General features: G+C 43.4%; 1 protein-coding gene across 1 annotated transcript in view; it reads left to right on the forward strand.

Annotated features, from left to right (window-relative positions):
* Nucleotides 1–23000, forward strand: part of LOC138287187 (NACHT, LRR and PYD domains-containing protein 3-like) — a 593954-nt gene that overhangs the window by 170515 nt on the left and 400439 nt on the right. The window contains exon 6 of the mRNA XM_069227549.1: nt 1957–1992. Coding sequence (XP_069083650.1) covers nt 1957–1992 — 36 coding nt within the window. The remainder of the gene's footprint in view (nt 1–1956; nt 1993–23000) is intronic.

The following is a 23000-nucleotide window of genomic DNA, read 5'->3' on the forward strand; positions in this document are numbered from 1 at the left end:
CATAAAAAAGAATTGATTTAATTGAAATAAAAAATTATTTAGAACAGCTTGGAAATGCCACTTTCAAAACTATTGCTAGGGGACGCCAGAAGTGTTCGCATTGTCATAATCTGAGCGTTACAATACGACTTCATTATTACTATGTGCCAGTAGTTCATTAGTGATTGTTTGTATTACTTTATTAGCTCAGGAAGTGATCGATTGAGAGTAGGAGGGTTTTTGACTCCTCCTTCTTGTCCTGTAGCCATTCTGAATGAGTTCAGACCTAAAGTTGCGGCACCCTATAACTCAATCCGGAGACCCGAGGGCTCATTTTAAATCGGTTTAAAAAATATTGCTGGTCGATGAAGGCTACAGCTCGGATTATAGTTGAAAATCCATAGAAACAGTGTACCGGGTCCTTCCAGATCGCAGACATGGTTGTAATTAAAACCAGACCTTGAAACGGGTCCCTATCAGGCCGTATATATTTATGTCACTAGCTTTACAGGTAAAAATGCTGATCAATTTATAAACGATGACTGTAAAATTAAGGTAATTCATGTCAGTGATGTAGCTCCTGTGAACAGTGCTCTTGTTTTACTTATGTTACACTCTCTACATGTCTTGCTTTATTCAGGTTTTTATTTCTGTGATTGTTTTCATACAATATATGGTCGTTTCAAGGTCTCTGAGTGAGTTCAAGTTGTGGGTATGTGTTTGTACTGGGTTACAATTGCAAAGGATCTCTGGAGTCGAGGTCGGAGGCTGTAAAAGTTTCTGACATGACCTGTCAGTGGGTTATAAAGGTATTCACAACACATGCTCATCCAACCCTTGTCCTCCCTGCGGAGCGCACAGAGCAAGTTGTGTAGCTTTGTAAGTGTGATTCTATGCGGAGTGTGTGCGGTAGATACACAGCTGTCAAAATATTGGCAAGGTGAAAGTAAAACAGAACACAGTTCTTACAGGTGTTAAGGTGTGGGGAGAGGTGAAGGGAAAGAGATGCAGGAAGTACATGCAGGAGAGTGATAAGAGGGTGACGAACAGGAAAGAGATGAGGTGTGAGATGTGCAGATGGAGGAGTTCAGAAAGAGGGGAGAAAAGGGTGTAAGTGTTTAACAGAATGAGAGATTGTAAAGGAAAGTGGTGTGAACAGAAGAACGAAAGAGATTGTGTCACTCACAACATCCCTAACCCTTCCATGGGCCTTAGTAATGTTTAACTTATAGTTTCATGTTTTCAAAATTTAAACAATTTCAATTATACTTCACAGCAAAATCACTGTTGCTCATTTATTTGATTCTGCTGAGCACTGGCAAGGCCAATAGGTTTGGCTTGTTTTAGGTGCATGTCCGTTCTCGTGTGATACTTCTGGATACAACAATCGATAGCTCACAGAGAGGCGCCAAAATACTCAGCATGTAGCACTCTATGAGTCGGACAGGGGTTTAGTTTAAATGTTTTAAGCCACATCCTTCCTCAGTATGCCACAGCTCTTGGAAAAGATTAATATTTACACGTCTTAGGCCACCACCCTTTTAGAGACCCCTAACTTTTTTTCACCTAACCTAAAGTCCTGCGAAGCAATAGTTGCAGTGGCATAGCAAGGATACACTCGCCCCTAATACAAGCAGAGAACCCAGCCCCCCTAAACTTTCATTTTGGTAGTAACTGCAGAGGGCCCCTCACTGCCCTGGGTCTGATGCCACTGCACCTGCTGCACCTTTGACTGCTTCGCCCCTGAATGCACTGCAAGCAGTAGTAAATATCGTGTTTGCCATTCTTAGGCTACATTTTATTAAATTAATTCATCTTGAGATTGTGTTGCCTCGCTCTTCCCATCATAATTCACATCACACAGTACAATCGGACACCCTTTGCACCATATTACAATTAGATGTTCTTAACAACTATTGTTTGGCCATATGATCAGATACAGCACTTTAATTTGCATTTCTTTAATTTTTTTTACAGATGAAGAAGCTTTACTCACCTCTCCTACGTTATATGGTAATCCGCCGCTTTTCCTTTGCATGTATTTACTACGCCTTTCTTGAGAATTGTACTGCTGAGAAAAAATGTTAGTCTGTCCTTGGTGATAAATGCCTTTAATGGCTTCTGCATTTGCCAAGAACTGATCTTAGCGTCAGTGCTTAAATTGTGCAGGTGGTTGTAGGTGGGGGCCAATCAGCATCCTTTTTTGGGGATCAAGACTTTTTTTTACTGATCAGACTTTGACCCAGAACAACAGAGAGAAACGCCGCAATAGGGGAACGAAGGATGAAGTGAGGTGCAAAACAGTGTCAGGGAGAAAACAGGGAAGAAAAGGAACCTACAAGAGTGAGGTAAAGGGGAAGAGACAGTATATTTGGGAAGAAAGAGGCATATCGTGAAATAAAGTCTAGACAGCCTTGTTATTCGCAATCCTGACATTTGGCAGAGGTGCCCAAGGGGTTTTGAAAAAAGATTTGGGCCCAGCACTTATTCTTTTGTAAATTAAGCACTGCTCAGTGTGAACTGCCTGAGAAAGGAATGTCCAGTGTGAGAACAACTCCTAAACGAAAACTGCCCTTAGGGAGAAATACCCTTAAATAAATCTGTCAAGATCTGTCACCAGTGAGATATGGCCTTATGGAGTGCCAGCTTTGAGGGAAATGTCCTAAGTTTCATTTTCATTGGTAGAGATACTAGAGATGGAATGGAGGACGTAAAACCCCCTACCATGGTCAAGACCAAGACATCTATGTTTCTTCTGCCGGGTTTGTACTGGATATTTTAGAGCTCAAGAAAAGTCTCTTAGATAGTAGCCCAATTTGTTACTTTTGAAGTCCTGTGGTAAAAAAATAAAAACTGTCCCGCTGTCTCTCTCAATCTGTAACGCAATGCAGAAGGATGAAGGAGCAAATCTAGACTAGAGATGCCTCTTTACCCCCTCTTGCCCTACCCCTGTGTCAGGAATGAGTGACTCGAGTTCTTAATCAGAGAATTTACTCAGCTGTGTCTTAATGTATAGCAGTGGTGGACAAATGTAGGACATCCTTGTGAATTAGTGATTGACAGGTTACAATGTGAAACTTTAAATAGACATCATTTTGTCAATTCAACAGTCATGCAGATCTATTTATATATCAGAAATCCTGCAGATAGTTACAAGGCAATAGGAAAGATCATATTAAACAGAGTTATGTACAGGCCAGTAATAGTGGTGAGCAGTTATGATTGCGAAACAGCAATGACCTCACAATACACAGAATTGAAATCCTACACACATTTTTTTCACTGAATTGCATACATTTGGATATTCAGGCACAAGGCGATGCCAAGAGTCACACATTACTTGATCCAATGTCTAAGCAATGCGAAGAACACAGGTTTCGAGGGTCCATGGTCAAGAACTCAGCTATTAAACCACTGATTGAATGTAGTAAAATGCAAGTGCGTGTTTGAAATTCTGATTAGTATGATGGAATTCACTTTTCTCAATCAGAATTCTGACTCCACAATTTCTCTATTACTATTGGTTCTTCACGAAAATCTTTCGGTGGACTTCCGAAGTTTAAACTAGCAAACGAGAATTTGCACTTTCTTACTGAAAATGGAAACAAAGATAATTTGTATTCCGGGTCCCAAATGGTAATGGAATCTATTTGAAGTTCCAAATGTTTTCACCATTATCCCACCTTTTCTGCACAGGTGCCCAGCAATAAGTCACAGAACCAGATAAAGAACAATCTAAGCGTGTGCAGCATCCCTAACACTATAAAGAGTGGCCATGCACTTGTACTGTAACACTAGTCAGCGCAATGTGCACAAAGCGTCGTTCGCAGAGGAACTAGTAAAGTACAGAAATATCATGCCAGCTCTATCCGAGCACACATTTACATCCACTACACCAAAGCACAATATACCCCTCAAACAGTGTGAGTGCAGAGACTTTGCAGAGTATTACCAGAGCAATTGTTATGTATAGTGTTGAGATGTTAGCTCATTTGGAAGCATAAACGTCAACAGAGGCAAAAGTAGCCTAGCTGAAAAAAGATAAACGTCCCCCAAGTATTGCCTCATCTTAATTATAAAAATATCCACTCAACAGCAACACAAGCTGTGTGTCTTTCTCACACCATTAGGCGCAGCTTTGCAGTTCCTGTTCTGCTGCCCTGAATATTTAGAGATGAAACTGGTTAGTCAGATGACATAAGTGGATGATACGGGTAAGACATTGGGCTGTTGGTTGACTGGGATGTGAGCCTTGGTCAAATAGCAACCACAATCCTTGTAAGAGTAAGACATAATCAAACCCCAAATTAACCTGTGCTCAATTTCCTGGCAGCTTGGTATTTGTGCAACACTTCAAAAGGCAGTGTAAACACCACACAAAAAGATACCGCATTAGGTTTAGAAAAAATAGAACTTAATTTAATAAATAAAACGAGACAACAAAAATCCAATCAGTAAAAATGAAGATATTAAATTTGAAAGGTTTTAGTACAAATAGAGCCAAAAGGTGTAAAGTGCCACCTGTGGAGATCTGGTTGTGCTGGCCTGGGACAAAGTTACAAGTTCAGGCCAACTGTGATGGAGCAGGGGCTAGGTGCAGGGACCCAGTTAGGTCCACTGAACAGACTTCAGTTTACAAAGGTAAGACTTCACAGCTTCAACTATACATTATGCTATCCCGCTTTGCGGAGACTTGCAAGGATCCACATTGAAGATGTGTTGCACATCAAAAATGATGTGTTGGTTCCAAGATGTTGTGAGGCTGTAGAGAAAGGTCCTATTGCATCGTCACTGAGGATCTCATCGAGGAGGGCTTGTGATGCAAAGTCCGGAGTTGGAGATGTGTCACACAATCGGGGTGATTGGTTCTGAGGAGTTGCGAGACGATGATGCTGAGTCTGACGTCGTCATCGAGGCTGCCATCGACGAGAAGTGGGAGGGCCTGCACTGAGGATATATCGCGCAGTGACTGTTCTGAATGCAAAGTGGGCTGTGGTGGCGATGCAGGTCTTTTTCAATGGGTCTATGCCACACACCAACAAAGATGCATTGGTCTGCTCTGGGTTGTGCCACACAGCAGAGGTAATGCATTGGTTTGTTTGGATCCACAGAGGATGGTAACGCACTTTAAGCCAACTTCCAAGGGTCCAGGACTGGAGTGGCACCACTTGGCAGGGTAGACTCCCAGATGACAGAGTCCAGGTGCAGGTGCAAAGTTCTTGGAGTCTTTTGTCCTTGAGACTCAAGTTAGGAGGCCACTCAACTAGCCCTTAGAGTTACTCTGGGGTTTTGCCTTCAAGAACTACAGGTCCTGCCCTTCTCACCCAGGCAGGAAGCCACAGGCAGCAGGTCAGCACAGAAAAGCAAGAGTCCAGCAGCATGCAGTGAATTATAGTGTCAGTCCTTCAGCAGCACACCAGTCCTTCTTCCTGGCAGAGTATCTACAAGACCAGAAGTATACTTAAGTGGGGATGTCTGAGGTCCTCTTATAGACAGCTGGGACTTTAAAGTGGAGGTAGCTTTCAGAGGCATGCCATTGAAGTGCACAGATGTCCCACCTTCCTGGCCTTGGCACTAGATCAACTAGAGTGGGTATGTAGCCCTTTGCGTGGCCATGGACGCAACCTATTCATGTGTAAGCAAGGCTTGACCCAGCTCCTCCCTCTCATCCTGGCAGCGATGGCCCATCCAGTCACATATAAGCTCCCACTGTGTGTGGCTGTCTAGGAGGAATACATAAATCCAAACTGTCAACTACACCTAGTAATGTGACCAGAGACAGGCTGCAGGCACCAAATGGCTATGGCAAATTTCTGAATGTGGCATTTTCATAACTGCTATTTAAAATCCAACTTCACCATTAAGATTTTAAATTGTGATTCCAGAGGCATAAAAATAAACTGATTATCTCTTCCCATTTGGAAATTACATTTATAAAATGTAATAAGGGAACTGAAATGCTATCCTATGGGTGAGATAGGTGTTGCAGTAGTGAAAATGATTTTAATAGTTTTTCACTACTAGACTAGGTAAAACTTAAAAAGGACATGTCCTACATTTTAAATACACTGCACCCTGCACTCTGGGGTGTCCAGGGTGCACCCTACAGGTGACATATGTATTAAAAAGGAAGTTTTGGGCCTGTCAAAAGGATTAGTTTGCCAGGTTGAAATGGAAGTTTAAAACTGCACACAAAGGCTCTGCAGTGGCAGGCCTGATACATGTTTAAAGGGCTGCTTAAGAGGGTGGCACAATCTGTGCATAAGGTCAACTATTAGCATTTAATTTACAGGCCCTAGATACATGTAGTATCACTTTACTTGGCAATTATAAGTAAATTAAATATGCCAATTGGGGATAAACCAGTATTACAATGTATTAAGGAGTAGGCACAGGAACTTTAGCACTGGTTAGCACTGGTAAATTGTGCAGAGTCCTAAGCCCAGCAAAAATAAGGTCAGAAAAATTGAGGAGGAAGCCAAAAGGTGGGACGAAGACCACTCTAAGGCTGACAGGTCTAACAATTGGTATGATAGGATTGACAGTTCTGCCTGCTAATTTCTCTAAAGGACCTATCTTGTTTTGACCTGATGCAAGTCACTATCTGCTACGATTTATAACTAGTGGCCTTATTTAGAGTTTGGTGGATGGGATACTCCATCACAAACATAGCATATATGCTGTCCGCTATATTTCAAGTGTATTGTAGTCTATGCCACCTGTAATATGGCAGATGGGATATCCACCACATTTAATGGAGTATCACATCTACCAAACTTCAAAGGAGGCCCTATATATTAAGCAATATTTTAGAACACAAACAATTAATGGTTCACCCAGTGGTGCTAAATCATCACCAAGTGACCCTGGCTATCTCTTCGGATCGAATACTAAATGTTGGCCTACTTAGATCAAGGACCTGATTTAGATATTGGCTGCTAGGTTACTCCATCACAACAGTGAGAGATATCCTGTCTGCCGAAATCTAAATCCCATTATATCCAATAGGATTTAGATTTCAGTGGGCAGGCTGTCACTATCACCGTTGTGACGGAATAACCCATCTGCCTAAATCTAAATTAGGCTCAAAGTCTTCACTGCCTGATGGAATTTTAAGTTGTTAACAAATGTTCTAATTACTCCACCTGACCCTCCTGGACAAAACAAAAACCCTTCCACCACAGCATATGTTTTGGATAATGGGATGGTCACATTTCCCTTTTAATTCCTTAAATTTCCATTGAAGGATATGAAATACTCAACGGCGGTACACTAAACATCTTGACAGTTATTCAGCATGACGACAATCTGTTATACTCTGACATACACGTTGAAATGAGGATCATTATACTTATTGTTTTCCAATTTATTGGACTGATAAGCATTTAGTAGATGTTTATGCTTCCCAAATATTAATTACTAGGGAAGATTTCTTGTTATCTTAATTTATCTTAACAGCTTTATTTTATCCCTCACATGCTTGAGAAAGGAGCTTCATGCTAGCAGTGCTAGATTTAGAGACCAAGTATTAGTAAGAACAATGCTAGATGGATGTCTGACATTGATAGAGCTGGCAGCATGGTCAGAGAGAGAATTAGAAACAATTGAAGCTGTATTGTCTGATATTGCATTTGAGTCTAAAAAGTCAATTCAGGAAGCTTATTGATGTTGAGATGAAGAAAAGGTATACTGCGTACACCGGGGGTTAACCATTCCCCAAGAATCAATGTGGCAATGTCCCTCTTTGAGCTTAGCAATTCTTCTAGCAGTGGTAAGCGTGTGCTGTGGTATATCTAACTCATTAGCTTAGGTCTAATTCAGGCAGCTGAACAAAAATGAAATTCCCTCCAGCTGTAATATTTTGGAAAAGTCTGCTAACTGAAACATTAGGTCATATACCACCTGCGGGTCATCCAATATTGACTGAAAATATGAAGCAATTCATCGAAGTCTCAAGCATGTTCCATCTCCCTGACTGATGTGAGGCTGCCTTGACTATGTTACCCAAACAAACTTTTTACTAGCTAAAAATGCCACTCCTCTCTGGGCTGCCGAGGATGAACAATGTGCTACCAGCTGAAAAGGGCCCTGTTAGTAGAGCTCAGCTTTGCCGTCCTGATAAGAGTGTCTTGAAACAGGGCATGAGTCATCTTTTGCTCTATCATCCATTCTAACACTGCTCTCCACTTTTTCAAACTGTTCACCCCATTGATAATTAAAGAAAGAATCCTAGTATTTAAAATGGACTTGCCTAGAAAGCTAGGTATAATCTGCTCCAATGGTTAGTTTGCTTATAAACCACAGTGTCATTGGTGAGTTTTATGACCCACAAAGCCCTGAGGTTACATAGATAGCCTGTGATGTTGTGGTTGCTTCACACCCCTTTCCTAGGTTGCACAGGAAACCACTTTTCTTTTTTGTGCTTGCTACATACCCACTTCCCAGGTTGCAGCCCACTCTAGCCTCCCCTTACCACCCAACTCCCTTGCCGACTTCCTTAATGTTTCCCCTCTTTCCCAATCTCCTTCCTACCTTCCCATCTTCACTCACCCTGCGTATGCCACCAAGGCATACCACCCATCCACCTTTTATGATGCGATGTCTTACCTGTGTGTGGGGGACCTGTGCAGTCCTACCCTCCCCCCACCATTTTAGATCACAAGCATTGTCTTCTTGATCTATGACAACAGTTGCTAGAGCCTTTATATACAAAGATGCCTTGCATACTTCTATTAGCCTCTATCAGAGACAACCCTATCTTGCACATGTCCACTGAGCACCACGAAAGAAACAGCAAAGAAAAATAAGTAAACCCACTCCAACCCAGAAGCAGTTAAGTGTAATCGTAATCCATGCACCCTTAAGCCATTCTTATAAAAATAATCAGTACTAAAACAAAAACAATAATGTGTCCCCATTTTTTCCCAAGAGTTCTGTGTCCACACTGTTATGCTCTAGCCTATACAGCCTCAGCATGTCTCTTTTTCCTTGATTTCCCTCGTTAAGCACTCCCATGGGGCTCATCACAAGAACCTTCAGTTTGGCTTGCTGCAGAAGTGTGGCCTGTGCACCAGCTGCTGGAAAAGCCTCTTCCACTTTTTAGTCGTCATCTAGGTCATATCCATAAAGACCTGTAAGCTGAATTCTTCTCCGACCTTAAATACTATTTGTTTGATAGCCTACAAAAGGACCTGTTCCCCAGGGGTGGCTGTTCAGCAATAAAACTGGTGGGGTAAATATTTAACCCACTGACAAGACCTGATAAAAACCAGAAGTCCCCTTAGGCTTGTTCAGCCTTAAACATTGAAAGTCGCGACTTCAGGCTCAACATCAATGCTCCCAATCATAGCCCATTTTAAGCAATATTTATAATGTGCCACGATTGAGAGCTCTGGATTTGAGGTTGAAGGCACTGTGAGTTTCTCACAGTGCCTGTCAGTGAGTTAAATTCACAGTGAATAAAAATTTAAAGAATTTACAGTACCTACTGCTCAGTGCTCCTCTCGTCTTCTCCTCAGTCCTGGCTCCAGCACAGGCTCCCAGAGATTCAGCCAACTCCCCTCTACCACACCAGACACTGCTCAGGCAGTGTGAGAGAAGCATCAGAATCGGCTGGAGTGGGCAGACTCAACACTCTCTCTGTGCACAGGTGAGTGGAGAGGTTTAAAGTGCGCATGTCAGGCTGGCCATTGCATGACAGCCGATTAAAGTGACATGCGCACACTAAACTAGCGTGAGCACCACTCCCTTGCTTAACGTTTCTACTTTTAGACAGAGGCTATATGTAAGGGCCGAAGGTAACGGCAGACATTTTGATAGGCGATCTAGAGCTTTGCAATCTAAAACTTAGTTTTAAAAATTAGAAATCCTCTCAATGGCTGCTTAAAGCCCTTCCTAGATGTGAGGCCCCATGGAAGGACTGGTTTGCATCGGAATGGTACCAACTGTACACCTGGAAATAAACCTTTTTTCTAGGCATGGTTAATAAAATTTTAAAACAACATGTCATCTCGCCATCCTTTCATAAAGGAGTTCTCACTTGGGCCCAAGTTTATGGGGATTTAGCGTAGGGCAGGGTGACTTGCTGCACTTCCCTGCATCAAAGTGAAAGGGCAGGAATGTGCCATATCCCCCTGCTTTGGTGCAAATTTGGTAGCCTAGCACCAACACAGGCACCTGTGCACCCTGGTGCAAGTGTGTCTGTGTTGTAGCAGAATTGTTTTTGTGCAGGAAGAGGCGCCTTACTGCACAAAAATAATCCTGGAAGTTGTTTTCCTCTTTCTGTGTGTGCAGCAGAATGCAGCACACATAGAAAGAGGAAAAACAAGGAAAAGTGAATATATTTCTCCTCATTGCACCCCCCCCTGAGGAGGCATAAGGTTTTGGTGCATCCCCAGGTTTACAGGCTCTTGTAAATCTGGGAAAGCGTCAAAATCCATGGGTATTTCGTGGAGTGGGAAAACCCACTGCAATGCCCATGGAACGCCTCGCTGGTGCAGAGTAAGGCAACTCAGCGATTTGTGCTGCCTTGTCTTACTCCATATATATGAGGCCATTCAAAGCCACAAATATATTTGAGAGGGTTGCGCCACCGCTGCATCACTGTGACACAACGGTGGTGGAAGCCATCTCATAAAAATATGTCCCTTGGTTTTTAAAAGGATAAACATCCGTAGGATGTTAACTCCTTTCATTCAATTACTCTGCTAAACGCAGATTATAAAATGTTCTTGAAGATCATAGCTGTAACAATGGCAACTGTAGTAATCTAGAGTCTGGTAAATCACAGCAACATTGGATTTATTCCCGCTCACCAACTCTGTTTCAATAGATAGTTTTTAGTGAAAGTTGTTGATTATTTTTTTAGCAAGTGGAACTCGTGCAACAATATTATTCATAGCTGCAGAAAAGACTTTTGACCGTGTGAGGGAAGCGATGGGCTTCCCATCCGAGCTCATAGGGTCAATAGCCACAATCTGCGAGGGGTCCTCAGGGTTAGTAGCCCTAAATGGAAGGATTTCTAACTCAATTAAGATCAAGAGAGGTACTGGACAGGGATGCCCTCCCTCACCCTTTCTTTTTGCTATATTTATAGAACCTGTAGCTTGTCTACCAAGGGAAAGTGTGGGAGTGAAGGCAGTGATTCCGGGGGCCCAAAGCTTAAATTATATGAAGGTGATTTGGTGCTATTCCTGCCACCTGAAAAAGCAGTTTTTGATAACTTATTTAGTATATTATTTTCAAGCTTTCATCTCTGTTAGGGTACTGGGTTAACATTTCTAAAATGGAGATGATGCTTTTTAACACTAATGTTGTTTTGCTATTCCAGTAGCGTAGTACCATAGAAACCCTAAAAGGTGTATCTTGAAGTTAGGGTGTCGGAAAATAACAAGTACATATATGGGCTGAATTACTCCCCCCTAACCGATAAGATCAAAAGTATTTTTGAAAGGTGGAGTAGTGCGTTGATCTCCATTGTTGGTAAAGTGGCAATGGTGAAAATGCAGCTTTTGCCTCTCTTGACCTTTCTTTTTACATGAAATCTGTGTGCACTCACCAACATTTTATTCAGAAATGAGATCCACTCATAAATACTTTCATTCGGAACAATCACCATCCTAGAATTAGTCCAAAAAACCTAAAAACATAACAATAGGTACCACAAACGCAATAAGCCTAAGTCTTTTGACAACTTTTGTGCGGAAAGCATGAAAACCTGAAATTTTCCTTACTCACACCCTCCGAACCACTTAGTAAGGATTCCAAAATGGTAAGGTACTGAAAGCTAGACACTTATAAACTGACACAGAAGCAACGGAGACGATGGTTAAAGATCGCTGATGTTCATGCAGAACGCACATTTAAAAACATATGCCCGGCAGTGTTGGAGAAAGAGACAAATAGATCGGAAAGGTTTAAAATCGGGAAAGTAGGTGACTGGTTGACTGTTGACAACCTTGCCACATGGGAAGCCATTCAGGCTAAACTTCAGGTGCCATGAACTCAGAATACATTTCCCTACATGCAGATAATGGCACCTATGTGTAGGTATTTGCTGCTCACAATTTAATCAACAAGGCAGCTAGTTCATGCTTTTTTAACCCTTTTAGCGATCAGAGAAAACTAAGCTAATGGATATGTTGCTTTAAGGTTTTTGCAGAAGTTTTGAAGGTCCGTTTCCTGCGATACAGAACAGATAGCTAAGATAAACCAACACAAATTTCATTTAGAAGAGTGACTAGAAGACTTCCAGTTAAATTGAAGAAAGCTAAAAGGACCAAATTACCAGATAATGTAGTTATACACCCAGTGAACAATGTACTACACTCCTTCATTATTGCATAAGTGGATCTTGAATGTGTCCAATCAGTGTCTCAAGTGTTCGGAGCCTGGCAACTGGGTCCTTTTGATTTGGGATGGAATAGATTGAGATTATTTTGGGCGGGGGGGGGGAGTTCTGATGTGTATGCAGACCTTATTTGGGGGTGATATTACACTGTATGTGAATTCAGTCCTTTTGGTAGCTCTAAACGTTTGGGGATTCGACCTAGAGTCCCTCGCCTCTGGTGGTTCAGTGAAATATTATTTGTCCAATTTGCAGTTACTACAATTTTGACATCTTCTGAACCACCTGAGGTTCGGATGTGGCTTGAAAAGTTGAAAAATGTTTAAAACAAAAAGAATTGATACGTTAAGGGGGTTGGGGGAAGGGGAAGTACTTTAAAGCTTAGAAATATGCAGTGCACTTTAAAACTTACTAATATGCTGTATACCTTAAAAACTATGGGATACTCTGGATTTTGAGGATTATCTTGAATTAGAGTCCATGGAGCTGAAGTAAGTGCTCCAAATGAATTGCGATTGTACTATGTGTGAAACATAATTTAAGTTTGTATTAATTAGTCCAATATGATACCACTTTATAATTATTTGTAACAGGAAAACTTCGAAAAATAAAAATAAAAAAAAGAGACGAGGATTAAATTTATGTAGCTAATATAGGAACAAAGTTATATTACTGGTTTTGTACAGGCATGACGGTGTTGCTAAGATGTGTTGGTATTTTCACAGCAATGTACAGAAGATAAATTAAGCTACTTAATTGGTGGCACTTTGAAGGGTGAATGCAAGCAGCCAGCTGCATAAGAAAGAAGGGGGGTGGGGGTAGGTGTTTTTGTGGAAGTTGAGCCATTTTCCAAATAAAAGGGATTATGGCAGAGGCAGTCAGGTGATGGATAGAAGCTAGCATAGAGTGGGGTTCTGGATAAAACCCAAGAAAACACTACTAACTAGGATAGCCAAAGGGCAAGTTTGCTGCCTAGACTGCTCATATTCCTTGAATGGAGCTGGAACTAGTGCAACCAAGCCACTGACAATGACCTACCTCCTTGACATGGTTATTGCTAGACTTTTCATCCTTGGCGTGGTCCCCCTAACTTTTTGCCTCTGTTTCCCAGGTTGTTCATGTGTGCTGGACTCAGTTTTTGCTGTTTTTGTTACTCTGGGCACTTTACCACTGCTATCCAGTGCTAAAGTGCAAGTGCTTCTGTACAAAATGTGTATGTAATTGGCTTTCCATGATTGGCATATTTGATTTACTGGCAAGTCCCTAGTACAGTGCACTAGAGGTTTCCAGGGCCTTTAAATCAAAGGCTACTAGTGGGCCTGCAGCACTGGTTGTGCCACCCACAATTCTACTTGGCAAGTGCACCCACTTGCCAGGCCTAAACCTTCACTTTTCTTACATGTAAGACACCCCTAAGCTAGGCCCTAGGTAGCCCCATGGGCAGGGTGCAGTGTATGTTTATGGTAGGACATATACTAATGTGTTTTATATGTCCTGACAGTGAAATACTGCCAAATTCGTTTTTCACTGTTGCAAGGCCTATCTCTCTCATAGGGGGCTACCTTTAAAAATGATTAAAGCATAGATTCCCTATGGGAGCAGATAGACATGTGGAGTTTGGGGTCTCTGAGCTCACAATTTAAAAATACATCTATTAGTAAAGTTTGTTTTAAGTTGTGTGTTTGAAAATGCCACTTTTAGAAAGTAGGCATTTTCTTGCTTAAACCAATCTGTGACTCTGCCTGTTTGTGGATTCCCTGTCTGGGTCATTCTGACAGTTGGGCTGTTTGCACCTCTCTCTAAACAGTGACACAAAGGGAGCTGGGGTGTAGCCTGCATATCCTGATGAGCCATCTGTGCTAGGAGGGAGGAGAGGAGTGGTCACTTACACCTGAAAGGCCTGTGCCCGCCCTCACACAATGCAGTCTCCAACCCCCTGGTATGTGTCTGGGGCCTGGCCTAGGCAAGGCAGGATTTCACAAACAAGAGAGACTTTCCTTTGAAGTAAGCCTACTTGAAAGGCCAAAATGGGTATAAGTAGGGCACCCAAAACCACAGACTTTAGATCACTTCTGGAGATCAAGAAGAACCTCTGCCTGGAGAATAGCTGAGGAGAAGTGCTGCCCTGCCTGAGACTGTGCTTTGTGGAGCTATCCTCCAGTTGCAGCTTCTGCCTGTACAAGAGGACAAAGACTGGACTTTGAGTGCCTTCCTGCTTGTAAAGAAATCTCCAAGGGCTTGTCCTGAGCTTGCCTCCTGTTGTTGAAGTCTCAGGGCCATCAAAGACTTCTCCAGCCAGCACCTGGACTCTCTGCTGAGACTCCTGCCAAGTTGTGCCCTATCCAGTTCCTGGGGCCTTAGAAGGTGAAGCTGGCAGACCAAGACTGAAAATCCACGCACAGACCGCCATGCAGGAAAAATATCGACGCACCTTCCAAGATGCAGCTGAAAAATAATGCGCAGCAGCTGGCTTTGCAGCAGAAAATCGACGCTCCACTGGCACTGCGGCTGAAAATTCAACACACGGAGCTGGAAGAAAGACACAGAACGCCCGCTGACAGAGGCTATTAACGTTGCAACCCACATTGCGTGGTTTTGATGGTACCGTGTGGTATCGTGCGGCAGGATTTTTGACGCAAACCATGCTGGGCGCGAAAACGGCACAACGACTGCCCGGACCAGAGTGCTGCCCAAACAACGCACGCCGTCCCGACCAGAGAAGGGGAAACAAAGCACTGCCTCGCTTGTGGTTGAGAAAATGGATGCACCACTTACCTTTTTCAACGCACACTCGCCCGTGTGTGTTATTTTGACGCTACCCAGGTACTTTTTATTGCTAACAGTGTTTTACCTGTTTACAAAAGGATTTAAGACTCTTTTGCTTTTAAAATTAATAACTTTTGTATGTTGGATTTTTGTCGTTTTGGTTTTGTTTTGTTTAGATAAATATTTTCTATGTTTCTAAACCTGTGTCATTTTGTAGTGTTACTGTGTGTGTTGGTATAAATACTTTGCACCTAGCACTCTGAAGTTAAGCCTGCCTGCCTGCTCGTGGCAAGCTACCAAGGGGGTGAGGAGGGGTTAGCTGAGGGTGATTCTCCTTTACCCTAACTAGAGTGAGGGTCTTTACTTATACAGGGGGTAACCTGACTGCCAACCAAAGACCCCATTTCTAACAGTTATCTGGCTGTTTGTGGAAGGTCTCAGTTTGTACAGCTTTTTCAGTACAATATTCATGTTCTTATGACAGGGAATGCCAATATTGTGACTAGGTACAATAAACTTTGTTGTCTAAGACATTTAGAACATGACACTGAAAACTTCACTCTTTACAAACGTGGCCATAGTTTCCTTTGCTTTTCCAAACCTGAAGTTTAGTCTACACATCCCTCATTTTGTGCTGATTAGCTGATTTGCTGAAATTCCCACTAGCAGAGGGCAGGATTTCCTGCAGCACAAGATCTTTGAATGCTGATGCCAGACATCAACGACCTCAGGTAAGTGATGTTATGGTGTAGACTCAGGGGCGATTTCCCCATGAGGGTGTTGGGGCTCCACCACCTTGCTAATTCGAATCCGTAAGTAAAAATTTACAGTCTGTGGCCATTCACATTAAGGGCCTGATTACAACTTTGGAGGAGGTGTTAATCCGTTCCAAAAGTGACGGTAAAGTGACGGATATACCACCAGCCGTATTACGAGTCCATTATATCCTATGGAACTCGTAATACGGCTGGTGGTATATCCGTCACATTTGGGACGAATTAACACCTCCTCCAAAGTTGTAATCAGGCTCTAAATATCTAGTTTTAAAATCCTTACTGTCAGTGCTTGGACTCATTAGCTCCGAAAGCAGGTCAGGCAGCCAGGCACTGTATGGCAGCCCAAAAAACGTGTGCATGTACGGCGCACTAAAAATGACGCTATAATTCAGGACTTGTCTTTTCACAGCCCTTAGTGCACTGTAATTGGCGCTGGAAGGCTTTCAGCTCCTTAGTGCTAGATATAATGCAGCCCCTGGGCGTTCCCATGCACACTCCAGTCCGAGGCTTTCACGTCAGTCTTACGCACATCTGACCCTGTCAGAGTTACCACATGGTAGACACATAATCTCACAGGCTGTGACACTGTTGCCCTGTCCTATAACTTCTCCAGGACTGCCTTGATTGATTGTCCCGGCTCCTCTAGTTCTGTCTACAGTCTGGGACGGAAAAAGTAGTGTTGCAAACAGTTATCCACACATAAGTGCACCTGATTCAGCAAGGCAGCTTTCTCTGCATCACAAATCCTGGTTTATTTTCAAGTTTACAGAAAGGCGCTGCCAAACACATAAAAGGTCAAATCTTTCCCTGTAAGCAAGTCCCAGGGGACCACTAAACAATACAGTTGGATTGATGGTTGAAATGCAAGGTCTGTTCTCATTTATCGTATCCAGCTCACGCCACACACTGTGAAAAGAAGGAAAGGCCAGTTTGTTTCATCCTCAATAAGACAAAACGTGGAAAAGAGTAACATCTCCCCTACTTCAGTAATGTGATGTAATTAGGTTACTTGGTCTGATGTCTGGTCTCTTTCCTGTCTCTTGCTCTCCTTCTCCCTCTAACGTCTCCCCTAGGTTTCTCTGTCTCCCTGACTTTCTCACATGATTTTCTTATCCCAGTGACTCACCTCCCCCTTCGCTCTCTTTTCCTTGTGTACAGCTTTTCTTCCTTTTAACAGTTTTTGCAATCACCAAAGAGAGTTGCCTTTTCTCTCCCTCCCAGCCTTCCAGACTTCAAAGCACTTCTGTAACTTTCTATCTTCTTTTACCTAGCTTTCTCGGCGCATGACTCTGGCATTCTGCTCTCTCTCCTTTATGCACATACCATTTTCTTTATTGTATATTCTCTCTCCAATTTCTCACTTCAGATCCTCTCTTCCCTGCTACAGTTGTCTCTTCCGTATCACCAAATTCCCACCCTTCATGTTAGCCACTTTTGCCCTTGACTATTGGCCCTCTTCACTGTCTTGACCGTCTCTATTATCAATATCAATATGTTTCCTGTTCTATATGTCACTCATATGACCTGTGTTCCACTTCTTTATCCACTATGTGTCACTCTCTAGTGTTCCATTTTGTGTTATCCTTATACTATTGTCTGGACTTTCTTCGCTGTGGTTCTCCTTCTGTTATGAATGTTCTACTCTGTACTTTTTTCGTGTTTCTTCTCTGCCCTTTTCTGTCTCACTCTCTGACCTCTCAACTATGTCTGTCCTATTGTAACTTCTACACTCTGCACTATAGCACTGTCGAGTGACCACACCATTGTGGAGGTTGACTTGCTTGGCTAAACCAGAAATTGGGTTGTTATGCAAGGAAAGTATACTGGAAAATGCACTGTTTGTGCATTATTTAAAAACAAAAATGATCTCTAATAGCTTAAGAAGGGGGGAATAGTTGGCATGCCTGCGCACTACAGTCACTTTCTACTTGTAATGTAGAGTATGGATTTGTGCCCTACTGTGAGAAAGTGCCTCTTTTGACATGGTAAGCCCCCACGTTTTGCCTGGAACATGAAACTGTACTATGTATTGGTGCTTCAGCCACTCTTGTCATTTAGGTTCTCTTCATGCTTATGAGGCTACTGGATTTGGGAGACAGGATCACATGGATTGTGGCTACTAAGTAGAATTCCACACCACATGACACCTGTCGGCCTAATCCCGGTTCTCTGGCTAACTAGCAGCATTTCATCTCTGGCCGAGATGATTGTGGCAACGTGGCGCATGACTAGAAGACTCATCAGGGGAATCCTGGTTGATCAGATCCCATCCCTTTCTCTCAGTTACCAAAAGAGTCTCATGCAGGCAAAGAAAACCGAGGCAGACAATAGTTCAATAAGGATTTATTGAAGTAACTGCATTTTAGATAGAAAGGCACGTATTGCAATAACTAGGATGATAAACACAATAAAAGCAATCAGGTGACGAACAGAGTAAAACACAAGAATAGTCCTACCATACTGTCAATAGGAGTGATGTATATATTTCTCCAACCTACACTATGTCTGAGCACAGCGTAATAAGCCTAATCTGCCCTTTGGGTTTTCTCCCTGGGGGTACTCCATCCCTCATACCTGGAGGAAGAAGCCTGCAGTCTAGAGAGACACCGTCCCCTTGTGGATCTATTCCCTAGCCGTCTAGGCAAGTAACTGCAGCAAAGCGATCAGCAATCAGCATGCAGTTGTGGTAATCTGGCTGGAATATTTCTCTAACATGTCTGGGACAAAAGAGGTGTTTTTGTAATAAAATAGTTGACATTCTAAGAAATGGTCCCCATGTATGAGTGTGTGTTTTCTGTGAATGTTGGAGACACAGCAACGTTCATGTTCACGTTTGTTGGCAACCCTATCTGACTGTAGCCTTGGAGAAAGCAGAGAGTGAAATACATGTCCTACTAAGAACGTAATGCTTTCCTAGGCGAAAGTGCAATAAGATAAAGAAAATAAAACAGCACCGCAAATACTGCTATTGCTAGAAAAATAAAGCAATGCTGAATAAAATGTAACATGGTTTAAAGTGCACAGCAGCAGGCCTAGTTATCTTTAAAAAAACTTGTCTAAAACATGGCTAAAAAACTATACAACACTCTTGTAAGTCCTTAGTAAATGGCACCCCTGGTACCTAGGGCATGGGTACTGAAGAGGGCCCACCAGAGCTGCAGCACCAACTGTGGCACTCTGAGGGGACCCACACCAGCCTCATGCAAAATGCAGTTGCAAGTTGCATAACAAGGTGTGCTTAAAATTGCAAACTCGACATGGCACTCACCCCAGGTTCCATGCAATATAGATATGTCATCCCTCCGGCAGGCCTTATAGACCTAAGGCAGGGTGCACTATAATGCATGTGAGGGCATATGTGCATGAGCAGATATGCCCCTCATTTGTCTTTGCTAATTCCTAGACATAGTAAGTGTACAGGCAAGCCATGGTAAATGAATGTGCTGGACACTGGTTATTACGAGTTCCCCAGCTACATGATGCTCTCTCTGAATACTGGGGTGTTTTGTATCAAACAACTCAGAATATTGAACCCACACTGATGCTAGTGTTGGATTTATTATAAAAATGTACCCAGAGGGCACCACCAGACACCAATCTGGACTCCGGGGGTGAGGGCCTCTGCTCTCAGGAGCCTGAACACAACGCCTAGATCTCCTCCCCCAGGCACCCAGGCCCAGCCGTCAGCTTCAGAGGGTTTACTACCTTAAGAAATCTGACCTCTGACTCTGCTGCTAATAGCAGATGACTGCCCAATAGTTTTTCACCCACTTTGAGTGGGAAAACCAGTAGGAAAACTTAGTCAGAGTAGGAGGAGTGGCCCCCCTCAATCTGCACCACCCCCCAAGTGTGTCAAGCGTGGTAACCACTCCATTTCATTTTCCTCCATCTTGGATGGCAGGAAAATAGCCAATCAGGGTTTGGGATGTGACCTCTTCCCACAGGAAGTGGTCACATAGTGGGTGTAACCACCCTAAGGTAGGTGGCCCATTGGCCACTACCAGGTATGTCTCTTAATGCCCCCTAAATGCAGTAGTCAGTGGTTATCCATAGACCTGCAGATCAGATTTGATAGAAACAAGAAGACCAGCGACAAAGAAGTCTCAAGAACAGAAGTCCTGCTGCAAGTAAAAAAAGGCGCCAAATCCTGCCTGCTGCACCCAGGACTCAACAATCGCCGCTGAGGGATCGACTGAACATTGGGCGGACTCTAAGAAACCACAGAGGACCTCCAGCCTTCTGAAAATTGCCCTGAGGGAAGGCATTACTCACTGCACCCCGCTGGCAAGAACTTAGTCAAGTCCAGTTCACTGACAGCCCACTGACCAATGAACCAGACACAGCAGCCCATCCAAATTCCCCTTAACAGACTAGGAGGACAAACCCTGCCAAGTGTGCCAAGTTTTGTGGCTGAGATGTGATATAGTTTGGGGTACTGGATTATCAACGTCGGTCACCTATAAGAAAAGTCCATTCTGGACTCTCTGAAGACCAGAAGCAAGCAACAGTCAATAGACTTCAGGACCCATGAACCACCCCCAAGAGTGGCCCTGCTGACCAGCAATCCACCCTCAAATTGACCTGCACCTGGCTCCAAAGACTACTTGATATACAACCCTTGGCTGACCTATCTGCACTGCACCCGGCCTCCCAGGCCCATGCATCGGAAAACCAGCTATGCTTTAGGGTTCCATGTGACCTATACACTCCAAGGGGACCCACCGGACTTACCTTTAAGTCCACCTGTGCAGTGTGTTTCCAAGTGGTCCCCTTCTCCATTTTGCTCCAGCTCCAAGACTTTCAGCCACTGTTCCCGCTTGAACCGGGAACCGCCCGAACTTCTCCAGCTGGCCCACAGGACATCGCGACGACCTCAACCTAAAAACAGAAGGTGATTATAGTGAGAGCATTGCCTGATTTTGTATGCATTTTTAAAGATTTCTCCTATTGATTCCTATGGTGTGTAATCACGCACAAAAAAGAGTATTAATGCTAACCTTTGAAAAATCATGACTTAAAAAGTAGTTACCCGATTTTGATGATTGTGGTCCTAAAAATGTTATAAAAATCAGAAGTATTTGGTCTCGAGTTATTCTTTTGAGTGTGTCCCCACATTTATTGATACTGTGAGTACAACAAATTCTTAGCACAGCTCCAAGATAAGCCTAACTGCTTGCCCACATTACCACAGAAACAGAGCATTAGGTGGTTTGCGTTGTACCTCTGGATACCAAAGTGGGGTTGCTTGGACTCTCTACACAGTGCATGTCATTTTGTACACTATATAGAGAGCCAGCCTCCTACAGCCTTTCCTGGCTGGAGGTGTCACTCCTCCTCCCCCAGGCAGGCAACCATCAGCCTGGACCACCCCTCAGGTGTGGCAGGTGAGGTGACCACTCCATTTCATTTTCTTCCGTCTTGGATGGTAGGAAAAATAGCCAATTAGGGGCAGGGATGTGTCCCCTTTCCACAGAAAGTGGTCAGTTAGTGTGTGTAGCCACCCTAAGGTAGGTATCCCATTGGCTATGCCAGCCACTCCCCCTAAAACTCCCTAAATACAGCATTCAGGTGGCATCTCCTGACCACGACCTCCGATTCAATGGACACAAAAAGACCAGAACAAAGAAGACACAAGGCACGAAACTGAAACCTTGCTGCACAAAGATAAAGGCACCAAACCCTGCCTACTGCTCCAAGGACTTCGGTGCCACCTGGAAGCCTTAAGGATTCTACAAAACCCCAGAGTGATGGTATCACTCTCCTGCACCCTGCAGGAGGAACTTGTGAAGTCCGGTTTGTTAATTTGGTGCTGCCCAATGACTCCTACGCAGTAGCCTAGCCAAAAAATGTCAAACAGCTCTGGAGGATGAGACCTGCCTCTCTGGCAGGTTTGGTGGCACTAGTACCTTCTAGGTTTGTGGCGTACCAGTGCATGGGGTACAGGATCCTTAACAGTAGGCACCTAGGAGCAGAGTCCATTCCGGACTCTCAAAAGCCCTGAAGTAAGCACCCATCAAGGGACTTCAGGGCACCTAACACCCACCACCTGAGCTGCCCAGCTGACCTGCAATTCACCCTCAAAGCTGCCTGCTCCTGACTGTGACCACTCCAAGATACACAACTCTTGGTTGACTTATCTATGCTGCACCCTGCCACCCTGGGCCGTGCACCAACCAACCAGCTGTGCTCCCATGGTCTCCAAGCCCTTGAAACCTCCTCCCTCCAAAGGGACCCTTCAGACTTACCTTTAAGTCCCCCTGTGCAGTGTGTTTCCATGTGGCCCCCTTCTACTCTTCATGCCAGCTCCAAGATACTCAGCCGCTATTCCCGATTGAACCGGGCCACCTGATCTTCTCTTTCTGGACCATATGACCTGTCCACAACCTCAATCTAAAAACAGAAGATAACAATTGTGAGAGCATTGCCTGATTTTATTTGCATTTTTCTGTTTTCCCCTATTGATTCCTATGGTGCATAATTACGCATAAAAAGTTAAATTTTTGGAACTTTGAAAATTCATAACTTAAGAAATACTTATCATATAATGAAGTTCTTGGTCTTAAAAAATGTATAAAAATCGATGGTATTTTTCAAAATTGGTCTCAAGTTATTCTTCAAAGTTGTGTCTTCATTTATTGATACTGTGAGTGAAACAAATGCCTAGCACGACTCCTGGATTAGCCTAACTGCTCTAGCCACACTGCTCGCCCACACTACCACAAAAATAGAGCATTGGGTGATCTACTTTTTACCTCTGGATACCAAGGTAGAGGTTGCTTTGACTCTCTGCACAATAGACGTCATTTTGTACACTATATACAGAGCCAGCCTCATACACCCACCCCTTTCAGAGTTCACCAGTCACCAACTGGTGGTAGTATTGTCTAGTAAGAAGCACCTACAGAGTGGTGTTAATCGCCAACTGCCGCTTGCACTCTTGATATTTTCTCACTGCTACTGCTAAAATTGCTTTTAAAAGAAAAAATACAAGAACATTGTAGGTTAAATAGAACACAAACACTCAGGGCATGCAGTCCAATATGCATTTAAAGCAAAAATAGCCAGCAAGCATTCAAGTACGCATAGCAATTGCCTGTTCAACCCATAGGAGCTTCACCATCGATCGATTGGAT

The sequence above is a fragment of the Pleurodeles waltl genome, chromosome 4_1, assembly GCF_031143425.1.
Source record: "Pleurodeles waltl isolate 20211129_DDA chromosome 4_1, aPleWal1.hap1.20221129, whole genome shotgun sequence".
Taxonomy (NCBI): Eukaryota; Metazoa; Chordata; class Amphibia; order Caudata; family Salamandridae; genus Pleurodeles; species Pleurodeles waltl.